The 11364-nt window shown below is 50.1% G+C and overlaps 6 protein-coding genes across 6 annotated transcripts; 2 read left to right on the top strand and 4 right to left on the bottom strand.

The window, feature by feature from the left end:
* Nucleotides 1–345: 345 nt before the first annotated feature.
* HO173_001443 (uncharacterized protein) lies at nt 346–2837 on the bottom strand (the record flags this gene model as incomplete). Its single annotated transcript, XM_037303382.1, has 4 exons — nt 346–966; nt 1021–1607; nt 1672–1744; nt 2769–2837. 4 exons carry the CDS (start codon nt 2835–2837, stop codon nt 346–348), a joined length of 1350 nt encoding a protein of 449 aa, XP_037170029.1.
* A 523-nt stretch (nt 2838–3360) lies between these two features.
* HO173_001442 (uncharacterized protein) lies at nt 3361–4491 on the bottom strand (the record flags this gene model as incomplete). The annotated part of the gene is made up of 1 exon (XM_037303381.1): nt 3361–4491. The coding sequence occupies one exon, from the start codon at nt 4489–4491 to the stop codon at nt 3361–3363; it is 1131 nt and encodes a 376-aa protein (XP_037170028.1).
* A 458-nt stretch (nt 4492–4949) lies between these two features.
* On the bottom strand, nt 4950–5111 carry HO173_001441 (uncharacterized protein; the record flags this gene model as incomplete). Its single annotated transcript, XM_037303380.1, has 1 exon — nt 4950–5111. One exon carries the CDS (start codon nt 5109–5111, stop codon nt 4950–4952), a length of 162 nt encoding a protein of 53 aa, XP_037170027.1.
* Nucleotides 5112–7109: 1998 nt separating this feature from the next.
* HO173_001440 (uncharacterized protein) lies at nt 7110–8665 on the top strand (the record flags this gene model as incomplete). Its single annotated transcript, XM_037303379.1, has 7 exons — nt 7110–7286; nt 7348–7377; nt 7439–7475; nt 7525–7651; nt 7715–7970; nt 8027–8106; nt 8161–8665. The coding sequence occupies 7 exons, from the start codon at nt 7110–7112 to the stop codon at nt 8663–8665; spliced, it is 1212 nt and encodes a 403-aa protein (XP_037170026.1).
* Nucleotides 8666–8961: 296 nt separating this feature from the next.
* Nucleotides 8962–9375, top strand: HO173_001439 (uncharacterized protein; the record flags this gene model as incomplete). The annotated part of the gene is made up of 1 exon (XM_037303378.1): nt 8962–9375. The coding sequence occupies one exon, from the start codon at nt 8962–8964 to the stop codon at nt 9373–9375; it is 414 nt and encodes a 137-aa protein (XP_037170025.1).
* A 344-nt stretch (nt 9376–9719) lies between these two features.
* On the bottom strand, nt 9720–11265 carry HO173_001438 (uncharacterized protein; the record flags this gene model as incomplete). The annotated part of the gene is made up of 3 exons (XM_037303377.1): nt 9720–9887; nt 9949–10161; nt 10513–11265. 3 exons carry the CDS (start codon nt 11263–11265, stop codon nt 9720–9722), a joined length of 1134 nt encoding a protein of 377 aa, XP_037170024.1.
* Nucleotides 11266–11364: the final 99 nt, after the last annotated feature.

The following is an 11364-nucleotide window of genomic DNA, read 5'->3' as shown; positions in this document are numbered from 1 at the left end:
CGTGTGGTTCGGGAGGGTGGATGTATCACATGCATTTCTTCTTTGGAAACAAAGCTATACCCAATGATTGGAGATGAACGGAAGCATGGTGAAGGCGATTCACCCGTTATTTGAAAGCTACTCGTTCGGGTCTTGTGGTCCAAGTGAATAGTGATATCCTAGGCCCACACACCAAAGGCATCATTTCGGCGCGCCGTCATCTATGTAAAGGTGCTAGTCTAAGAAATTCTATGTTTGCCCTCACACTCCTTTGCTTTCATCTCGTTCGTTAGATCATGATGCCCATCCCCTTTCCTCCATCTTCTACCATCGGAAGCCGCGGTCCATTCTGCGCCAACCCACTCGTCACTGATGTTTCGCCGTACTCCCCTTGCTCCTAAATGTGCTCACGGCCGGAATGTTCGCCTTAAAGCGCTGCTCCTCCGTACTATACGCCCTCGGGGTCAACTTGATCAACGTATGCAACGGCACCTCCATCCAGGGACTCTTCTCCTGCGGCACGTTCATGTAATACGCGTAGATACACCTCAGCACGGCCTGGTGCGTCACGATGATGATGTTCTCACTGCGCTCCAGCTCCATGATGATAGGCTCAAGCCTGATGACAACGTCGCGATAGGACTCTCCACCCCGGTAGCGATAATTGTGTTTATCGTCATCTCTCGCTTTGAAATCTTCGGGGTACTGGTCCGCAATCTCTTGGTACGTGAGGCCGTCGCAGACGCCAGAGTCCAGTTCGTCCAAGGCTTTCCATTCGAGCTTGTCGTAGCCTTTTGGGGATGCGTGGAGAAATCGAGCTGTTTGTATTGTACGTTTAAGGGTGGAGGTCCAGATTGTAAGCTGGCGGTCGTCACCGACGGAGGATGTGACAAGGTCGGGAAGCGCACGGGCGTAGAGTTCACCGCGATCAGAAATATTAGCGTCGCCGCCGATTTGGCCGGAAAGATTGAATTCGGATTCGCCGTGCTAGACGATTGTCAGCAAAAGGATAGAGTGCTGGGAAGGAGATAGGAGGCATACCCTCGACAGCCAGATTGAACGAGGACGTATGTGAAGGTTCATCAGGTAGTAGACAACTCGGCTTTGCAGGTAATCCTGAATCTGGTTGATGATGACTTGCTTTCCAACATCGATCAGCTTCACGTATGTCAAGTCCTTTTCATCCTCATCGATCGTCTCGTAAACCTTCTCATAATTCCGTATCCGGTTCCGAAAGTCCAGTGCAGCCGCTTCTGGATCTTGGCCTGTATAGTCGGGCGATGTGGTCTTGACCTCCATGATATTTGCCATGATGGTCTCTTCAGAATCACACTTCGACTCCACATAGAGCGTCTCGATGCCATTGGCGTCGCAGCGTTGACGCACCCATCGTCTTCTAGCCTTTGTAGAATTTGTAGCATCCAGTATAGCCACGATTCCCCCGTCCGACTTGAACCACTTGAGCATATCTTTCACCGCGGCTTCCGCAGCAGCATGCCGCATACGCTCGCCGTCTTTATTGGATGTATCGAAGAAGTCGGCCGTGGGCTGTGGGGTGTCCTGTCGGCGGTAGGAGCCAACATTGAAGGTCTTCGCACGTATAGAAAGCCATCCTAGGTATCTGACGACTGGTTCAAGAGTCTACTGTCAGCTTCAGCTCGGGCCAATCTTAGGGGTAGGAGGGTCATGTACCTTTCTGAGCTATTAGGCTTTTGCCTCTGGCGGGCAGACCAACCATGACAACCACGATTCGAGTATCTTCGACCTGCACCCCTTTACTATTAGTCTTCTTGTAAGGTGCAGCCATCATGGCTTGTTGACGCTGGTCTCGTGCTTCACGCAATACAGTGTATTATGAGGGAGAATGCGGCAGGCACAAGGAAAATCGAAGATAAATATTTGGAAAAAGTACGAGGATCAAATAGACGGCCATGCAAGCAAGGTCTGCTCCGGCCAGAGATGTTTGTAGAATGCAGACGCAGGTGGCCACGGAAGCAGGGCTTGATTGAGCAGATGACACTTGGGGATGGCAGGACCCATGCAGAGCACCTTCCGTGTTGTCGCCCTGCAGTTCCTTTCGTGACTGTACACCAATGGCATCTGGTTCCTGCAAGGTACCTTCCGAAATGGCCGCTGTGGAGGCTCGAAAGTGTCCAAATTCCATGTACAAGTCGGAAAATGACGAAAAGTCTGAGCAGAATTGATTGCATGAGGAATGGCTTTTATTGAATTCTCACGTGCCGACATTTAGCCCGCAAGCCCGCTGGTCCGCAAGTGGAAGGGCTAACCCTCAGCAAAGCGAGAAAAGCCCAATACCGGTAAGTTCTTGAACCCTTGTTGTCCGAGGTAAGTAATATAAGAAGGCAGGACACTACCTGAAATCCGGCTCTCTGCGACTCGATTGGCATTCCAAAGTGTCTTGTAAGTACCAGCATAAACCGTGATATTGGCGAGACACGTGCTGGCTTTCCGTTGAGCCAGCATTGAGCATAAGAGGAAGGCCTTGAATCAGTACTCTAGCACAAATCCTTAGATGCTTCCATACGCTGGAAACCTGATAGCCATATCCTGTTGGATGAAGGCTCTTGGAAGCCAGCACCATGCTTTCCCCTTTCGAGGGACGAGTGTTCAATCTCCGGCCGTGCAGCGGTCCTGCGCACAAATCATCGCAGCGGGGATTGTTCCGGAGGCAAGCACCATGGTATCTTACCGACTTCTGGAATGAAGCGACAGCTTCGAGAAGAAGGAGGCAGAACGAGAGCAAAAGAGTGGAAGAAAGATCGACTAACATTGCTCATGGAATATGTCGTCGTTGATGAACGCGCTCTCCCCGTTGGGGGGGCCACTTGCGCTACCATCTTTGCCGTCGGCTTGCACCAGCACCAGCATTAGCACATACACAACCAAGACACTTGGACACTTCTTTTCAGTTCAATAGGAGAGGAATGGGGTATGTTGTCGGTAGAGATTCTTGAGGCTATGCACAGTTTGAAGGATGAAGTACTGTAGGGAAACTTGTTGAGGCTCACCGCCAGAATTGGACTGCCGCACAGTGACATCCGCAATCCGCAATCTGGACCTTATCTCAGCTGCCCCACAAAAGGCAATTCTGTCAACAATTCCACGTCACATTCTATAGGATCCAAATCACGATCTTAATACCATCATCGCTCTCTGCTACTCTGCATCATCATTGTTGTAGTATCATTAATGGTGTACACAGTTTTCTGCCTTGAGTGCTGTCAAACGAACGTCTCCTGCTCGCCGTTCCACACATATGCTATCTGTTGCGTGTCCAAGCTCTAGCCCCAATAATGCGGGAAATACAATGTGCCTCCTCCAAAATACCGTAAGAAACGCCTGCCAGAGTCGTTGAGAGGGTTAACGAAAAGCCTTTCGGAGAATCGCCTTTGCCTTCTCAATGCGCTCTGCCCAGACAATCTCTCGATCTCTTCGGTCCTCGATGGCAGAAGTTGCAAGTTTTCTATCCGCTGCTTGCGGGAACGACCTCGCGTACCGTGCCCTCAGTACCCCTTGTAACTTTTCTGTTCTCATATCCCTTGAGCAAACCTCTTCGTCTTTGGTGGTGTCGACGGTACGAACGTCCACTTCTTCCGGCCTCAATCCAGTCCAACCTCTCCTACCATCGGCCCACCTCGGCCTTTTACCATACGACCGCCAATCTGCTGCTCTGAAGTTCTCTATCCTCTGCAGTCGAGCCTCACACTTCTCGATCAACATCTCCAATCCTCTCGCGTAAGCTCGAGTTCCTGCTCGTAGCCTGTACTGCTTATTGGCAACTTGCACCGCATGCGCCGCTTTCTTCAATTTTGACAACTTGGCGATGTGGCCGTGACGAGCGAAAAGAACCGGGAATATCTGTCGGTACTGCTTGTCATTTTCTCTATGCTCTATCAACTCGCGAGCAATGCAGCATCGAACTTTGTCGATTTGCTCGCAATGTAATCTGTAGTATGCGGCAACTTGATCGACTCTGGCGGTCTTGAGGAGGGTTAGATACACCGAGATCTGTCCCTCGGAGGGCAGGGTAGATATCTTGACGGGCCAGTTGCGGACTTCGACCATCTTCATTCGTTGAGTCTGGAAGCTCTTCCCCTCGATATACTTTTTCCCGAAGAACCACCCATGATGCCCGCTTTGCCATCGCGACGGAGAATTTTCGAGTCCTAGTTCTCTCGCAGTTGCTATCGCCCCTGCGATCATGATCTCGAGCGGTTTTCCTAGTTTTCGAGATCGTTCTCGTGGGGGCTTTCCCTTCTCGAGTACTTCCATCCATTGCTGTGTCGAGGGATCCGCTGACACGGCTGGCGCTGGCTGAGATTGCGAAGTCGAAGATGTTTCGGGCATTCTTGTCAAAGAGAGCGGCATATTGAGAATATTCACTGACGATTCTCGCCACGGTGAATTGCACCGGTGCTGCTCTCTTGGTAATGAAGCAGTCTCGCGCTTTTTGGTCCCCATCTGGGCAATTTTGTATGGCGAAATGGTCATTCTGAGAGATAGAATATGTGGTCATAAGCCTTGGTGAGCACAATGCAAATTTTGTTCATGAAATCGGCTACAGTATTAATAACACCAGCGACAGACATTTTGTGATCTGAAACAATGTGTTGATGACACCAGACCGGAACGTGTCGTACGATCTGAAGGCAATAGTATATAATTATGTATAAAAGTATTACAGGCATCAAACGTCCAAGATGCGAGATCATACATTTTACCAAGATGAGATGATGAGGAGGTGGCTGTTTCCTCGGTTCCCTTTATCGCCCAACGTTCGAGAAAGCTTAGCCTCCACGACGGCTTTTGAAAAAGACGCTCAAAACTTCTCGTCAACCCCCAACAGTCGTGCCTCATTCATTTCTGCTACCTCGCAAAAGCAGAAAGGCATGGACCTCGAGCAGGAATCTCATCTGAGACCAAGATCATGAGGAAATGCCAAAGTAGATTCAGTAGCGAGATCCTACTGCATTGTAGAGCGCAAGATACTCCGACGAAGCCGACGGAGCGGTGATAACCTGGCCATTCGTTGGAGATTTGCATTGATAGCGGCTTGCAGTAGACTGATCGTCTAGCTGATCATCACTCGAGGGGAAGAGCAGCTTAGCCATATCACAAATGTTGCACAATGGAAGGAGGCTTGAGTAGCAGGAGCTGGCTGCGTGGAGGGACAAGCTGCCAACACCTCACAAAGCCCGGCAGCTCTTCCGTTGCTCTCTCCATTCTACAACATTCTTGCACCCACATTCTTCCATACATCTTCCCCACTCTCCTCCTGCACTCAGCAACCCCCTTTTTTCCGTTGCGCTATCTGTCTCTCCGCTTCATCTCTGCTGGCGCCACTAACTCCTGACGTTGAGTGAAGAGCCGTTCTGCATCTTCTCATATTCACCAGTTCCTCACAAGTCTCTCCCGTAGCCACTTCGGCTCTTCTGAAAGCGCTCCTCGTCTCCTCGTAAACCCCTTCCATATAAACCTTCAACATCCTGGACTTTTCCTCCACCCGAGCGAGGCAGTATATACGCGTATTTAATCCAGCATCGTGGGTTCATGAGGAGAGTACGCCATTGACGGAAAGGTCGTTGGGGGGCTTAGCCAGGATGCGGGCGATGATGCGGGCGACGACTCTGTGCTTGCCGAGGACGATGATGGGAAATGGTGGAGATTAAATCCATTCAGAATGTGGTGTCCCTGGTCAGAAATATTGCCGTAGAAGGTGAGTGTACATGAAGAGGAGCCTTTAAGAGGTCATTTGTGCTGCCCTGGTGCCTTTACTTGATCCGGTTGAAGTGATGTCGAGATAGACTGGGGCTGGTTGGCAAAGCTGCTATGTCGACAGCAAAGGTTGTTATACTATTTTCTTAATCATTGGGAAACTAGAATCGCGATTTGGGACCCCCATCCAAAAAACAAAAAATGCTTCTTGAATAGCCTCACAACGATAACTTACAACGCTCTAAAAACTTTATAGATTTTAATAATTATACGAGAGATTATGATTATCAAGTTATAGAAGATCTTAATTATTCGTTCTATTATAGAATAAGGATTTAATAAATTCTTAGATTTCTCGAGAAGTCTTGGCGGTAAAAAAATAAAAATTTTTGAGGTTCGCGGTATATTCGCTTTTACATTTCACTTATAAGATTAGAATTAAAATCTTCAAATTTATGAGTACATTCCTTAATATAGTAAGTAGATTTCGTAAAGTTTTTAGCCTGTAAAAATAAGTGGTGGTGAGGTTATATAGGAAATTCAAATTTTGTATTTGATTATCGGGGTGCCAAAATCGCAATTTTTTTAGTTTCCCAATGATTAAGAAAACAGGGGTATTACAGTCCAACGGGGATCACCACCCCAAAAGCAGTGCCCCACGCGTTCCCCGTTATGTTAATTTCATGTGCATAACACGTGCGAAAAAAAAAGCACCGCAACACCATTGACCAGCTTAGGAATCGAACCTAATACGAACTAAATCTCCCAACCCCCACGTGCCACCTTACTTATTGCCAATATGGACAGTTATCTGTTGCACATTGTTTGGGATCTCTTCCCGTCTTCTGACCTGGAAGAGCCTCTACAACAAAATCCCCGGCTCCACTGAAGGTTGGAGTAGAAAGTTCGAGAAGCCGTCTTCTCAATAATAACTTTGTTCGGGAAGTCCATGACACACGTTTTGATCTCTCGTCCCGGAAACTATGACCGCACTTGCCCAGGTACGATAGGTCGATAAGTACTTGATCTTTTGATTGCTACATATTCAACCAATGATAACATTCCCTTCAGCACGGAGCCTTTGGCCATAGCGTTGAATGGGGCGCGCTATGATATGCAGCCGGCGCTGCTGGCGGGATCGATAACTGACAGTGTTTGCACTATAGCAAGACTAAAGCACTTAGAGGCTGCCCTAATAGAGCACGATTATTCACTTGTACGAGGGGGCACAGCAAAAGTCACTTGCTCCAAAAGCCCCCCTAAAAATCAGTTTCATGTGGACCACTATGGATAATCCTTACTTTCTCACTTCAACGACGATGCCACTCTGCCAGTGCTTCAATCGCTGATGCATACGCGGCGTCGTCGTTGTCCTTGCTTTCGGAAACGCTGAAATGGATCCTGGTGCCGGTGCTGGTGTCGTTGTCGCGCCCAACCCAAAAACAGACCCTGCGCTGTACGAGAACCGTAACGGGGATATACTCGGAGCCTCGATAACTTTGCTCATTCTTCCTACTTTGGCTGTCACCTTACGTCTGCTGTCAAGATGGATGTCAAGGGCTGGATTCTGGGTACAGGCTCCATCTGCTGCTACATGGACGAAAGAAAAGAGGTTGACATTATCAATAATAGTGGGATGACGCTACAGTAATTCTGGCAATGGTACGGAGATGCTCTTAAACAATGGACTTAGATATCGTGGTCATGATTGACGACTTCGCAGCTATTCGCATGGGGCCCCTGCATCATCATGATCCTCAGTCAGAAGCTCCTGTTACCGATCGCATTATCCCGGGCTGACACCTGCAGGTTCCCATCACGCAATGGGCCATCATCTCCTCTCCCTATCACCACTGGACCTATACTCGTATTTCAAGTACAACTATGCTTTCGAATTCTTGTATGCGCTTGCTATGGCGAGCGTCAAATATTCCATGTGAGAGCCGGTCTTCGTCCTCGGTCAATCTTGCAGCGTCTAATTAATGCGCACGATCGGTAGCATCTTGTTCCAGTATCGAATTTTCCCTATCGTCCAATTTCGGCGCATCCTCAAGTACTGCGGCCTCTTCGTTGTAGCCTTTACTGTTTCAATCATCATTGTGTTCATCTGGCAATGTACGCCAATCTCCGCCTTCTGGACCACCCTTGCTGGCGAACTCCCCGGAACGCACCCGGGTCGTTGCATTAAAGTCGAGCTATTTTTGATCATCATTGGCTCCATCAACGCTGCTACAGATTTTGCCCTCTTGGTCTTGGTGAGTAGCAATCCGCGGTTGTTCGGATCTGGTTGGGGCTGACACCTGCGATCAAGCCTATACCCATACTTTGGCATCTGAAGACCGGCACACCACAGAAGCTACTACTGACCTTCATTTTCATCATGGGCATGACGTGAGTATACGCAGACCAAACGGGCTAGATCACCTACTGAATAAGTTCCTGCAGTGTCTGCGCGGTTAGTATAGTTCGACTGGTCGTAATCTCCCAATTCCATGGAACCGACATAACCTACGCATATGTCTCCGGCTCCATCTGGACTGCCGCCGAACCCTCAATAGCCGTCGTATCCGCCTGCATTCCCTCCCTCCGGCCACTTTTTGTCCGCGTCGTCTGGGGCGGCACCCACAGGCCTAAACCACCACTCCCCGAGACTTACCCTACCTCTTCATGGCGCAGCGGCACCAAGATCCATCCAGACCGGAGCTTCAACCGGCTGGAGGACAATAGCTTGCCCAATATTTACAGCGGCAACGGAAGCGCGTGGAATCACAAAACAGATGTGTACGGTGGGAAGAGGGGAAAGAGAAGGGGCGAGGTGGATGAAGAGGAGATTGAGCTAGGTGGCAATGAGGAGGCAGGATCACCGACGCCGGTAAACAGGATTAGAGCGCAGACGACGGTAGTGTTGACAATTAGCGAGAGGGTGGAATGGCAGGACGATCTATTCTGATGGTTGACGATACCTGGGATTCGGTGGACGGCAAATCTTCTTGGTCACTGGATGATACAATGACTAAAAGAACTGGAGTTCGAATTTTGGGGAAATTATTTGGGGATGTATAAGCCAGACAGGTAATGAGATGACTTCGATCCGAGATATAGACGGATCCGTGAGTTCGCTCCTACTTTTAAGGATTGGCCCTTTGGGATGGGCGCTGCTCTAACTTCCATTCAAATGTATATAATAAGTTTGGGGGCTGTTCATATGGAGAAAACCTGGATACTCACGAGGGCTCCATGCTCTCAATGGCCACAGAATCTATCAACGACGCTGGCTACGACAGCATGCCCTCTCTAACGACCGACACATCCTCTAGTAGCCTCCCCAAATCACCAACGAAATCTGTCCCTCCGTCACCGCCTCCGCCCCCTCCGATGCCATACCGCTCGCGAGCGCAATCCCCAAAGACAGCCCAAGAACCAAACCACCCATCTTACACGTCCCAGGAATGCAAAAGCGCCCCTCTAAACCGGTTGACCTCGGGCTACACGTCAGACCGTCACGGTGCTCCCGAGCCGTGCGTCTTCCGCAAAGTCTACTACTTCTTCTTCTTCTTCTACGGCACACTGCGAGACCCCAAAACCCTGTCGCATACCCTGGGAAACCCCCATCGGATCCTCATCCCTCCGGCCTGCCTCGGTCATCGCCTACTCATGTGAATTACGGGGCAGTTATTAAGCCCTGGTCGATGGTCCAACGGGCGCTATAGTTCGGGGCGTAGCGTGCGAAGTGGAATGGGAAGAAGACGAGACTCGATCGGCGGCCTACGAGAGGTTCTCACGTCGGTATCGATCTTGGGGTTGAGGGGGGGAGGTTCGACACCACGGACGGTTTCGGGGAAGAGCTTCAGGAAGCCTTGAGCAAAACGAGATTTTGATCGAAAGGTGAGGGTCAAGAACATGGCGCCTGGTTTGAGAGCCCGGCGGTAATCATTCTTGTTTGGTTTGATCGTGATATCGGGGGTAGAAGATTGACTTTCCAATTCTATAACGCATGTTGCTGTTCACGCTTTACTTTCCTGCGCCTTTTGACTCGAGGCGGGCGCCGGGTTGGAAGTGTACTGTTTCATGAGACCACAAACACCCAGAGCTTCACCCTTCAACGCGATGGATGTCAACTTCCAGACCACGGATAACAGCCGTCGCCTCCTCGGCTCATATCCCACGTCTGCCTGCGGAGTACCTCATACCATCAAGGACTCCTTCTTGGAATCCGTGCTGACTATAACAAACATCTGGGCGAGTGCGGACAGTGGTGCGTACTTCGGGTTCAAACATGCCAATGGGCCATATTTCCATTGGCAGAATCTTGTGCGTTTGCGCTGGCATAAGTGGTAGGCTCAATACTGCGACTGAGGGATGTCGGGTTGCATTTCCTGTTGCTGGGATGTCGAACACGAGAGCGGTTTTGTTTCGAGGCCTGCGGTAGAGTAGACGGTGGATAGGCTATCGGCAATTGGGGCATGGATACGTTAGTGGGTTGAGAAATGTTTCTTCGGAAAGACACTGTCGCGGTATGACATCTGAATCATGCACTCCTCGACGTATGCCTTATTGACTCGTGATGATGGCAGATACCCAGCCTAACATATACGCAACGAACGATCCATCCAAGCTCTATCCCATGAATAATCCTACTCCAGCTTTCGCGCCTTGCTTTTGAGTTCAGGACAGTGGTTTCACCGCCTCTCAATGCCTCAAGATCCTGGCCTGGTCCTCCAAGAATCCATAACACCTACGTCTCCAAGTCTACCCCCCCCCCCATCGTCCCCCTCACGCACTCCTCCGCCAACGTACTGGCTCGAAGCCAGCCCCCCTTTTGAGAACATCCTCGCACCGCTCCAGCAACCTCATCACCCCCCTCTCACACGCCTTTACTTTCTGCTTCTCCTTGATAGCCCTCTTATAGGCACGGAACGCCTCGTCCACTTTCTCGCCATCAACGCATTCAGTCTTCAACGACTCCGTGCTCCGCTCTGCAACACTCGCTCGGCGTAGATTCTCTATTTCCTCTTGGCAGCTTGTTGTTTTGCTGGCGATAGCCTGGCGGATGTTGGCGAGTCGGGACAGGTGTAAGATATAGTATGAGGGAATCTTGTGTGCGGGTGCTCCGGACAGTATGGCGTCATATGCGACATTCTGCTCCGATGGGCGGAGGTGCGCTATCAGGATTGGAGTCTCGGATATGAAGACTTTGAATTTGGAATCGTTGTCAAATCCGGGCCAGTAGCATTTCTTCATCACATACTTGTCCGGCTCCTGTTCCCATTGTTTGCCGCCGCCTTTAAAAAGCCTCGCACTCCTTCCTGGTGCCAAGGACGCTGCGGCAGGACATCTTGAGACCGGATCTGGGACTTGATATGGTTGCAGGTCCGGTACTGGATCAGAGAAGAATGCTGTCGTCAGATCAAGTGTTGACAGGGATGCATTTCTGGCGCTTCCTCGGTCACGCTTGTCATACTCTTTTGCTGATGAATGCAAGCAGCCCACCTGCGAGCATGGCGAAGTGAAGCTTTGCTCACACTCCTCGATCGCAGTGCACGAAGCCATTCGTTTCGCTGGGCGTTGGGTGTACAGAGATGCGCGTGTCTTGTATGATTCGAGGTCCTGCAAATTCTGATTCTGGAACGAGGTTATATTTTTGCTTAT

Source organism: Letharia columbiana (assembly GCF_014066305.1).
Source record: "Letharia columbiana isolate WasteWater2 chromosome Unknown Sc0000002_s0, whole genome shotgun sequence".
NCBI classification, from domain to species: Eukaryota; Fungi; Ascomycota; class Lecanoromycetes; order Lecanorales; family Parmeliaceae; genus Letharia; species Letharia columbiana.
Note: the sequence above shows the minus strand (reverse complement) of the source record. Positions and strands in the feature narration are given on the sequence as shown.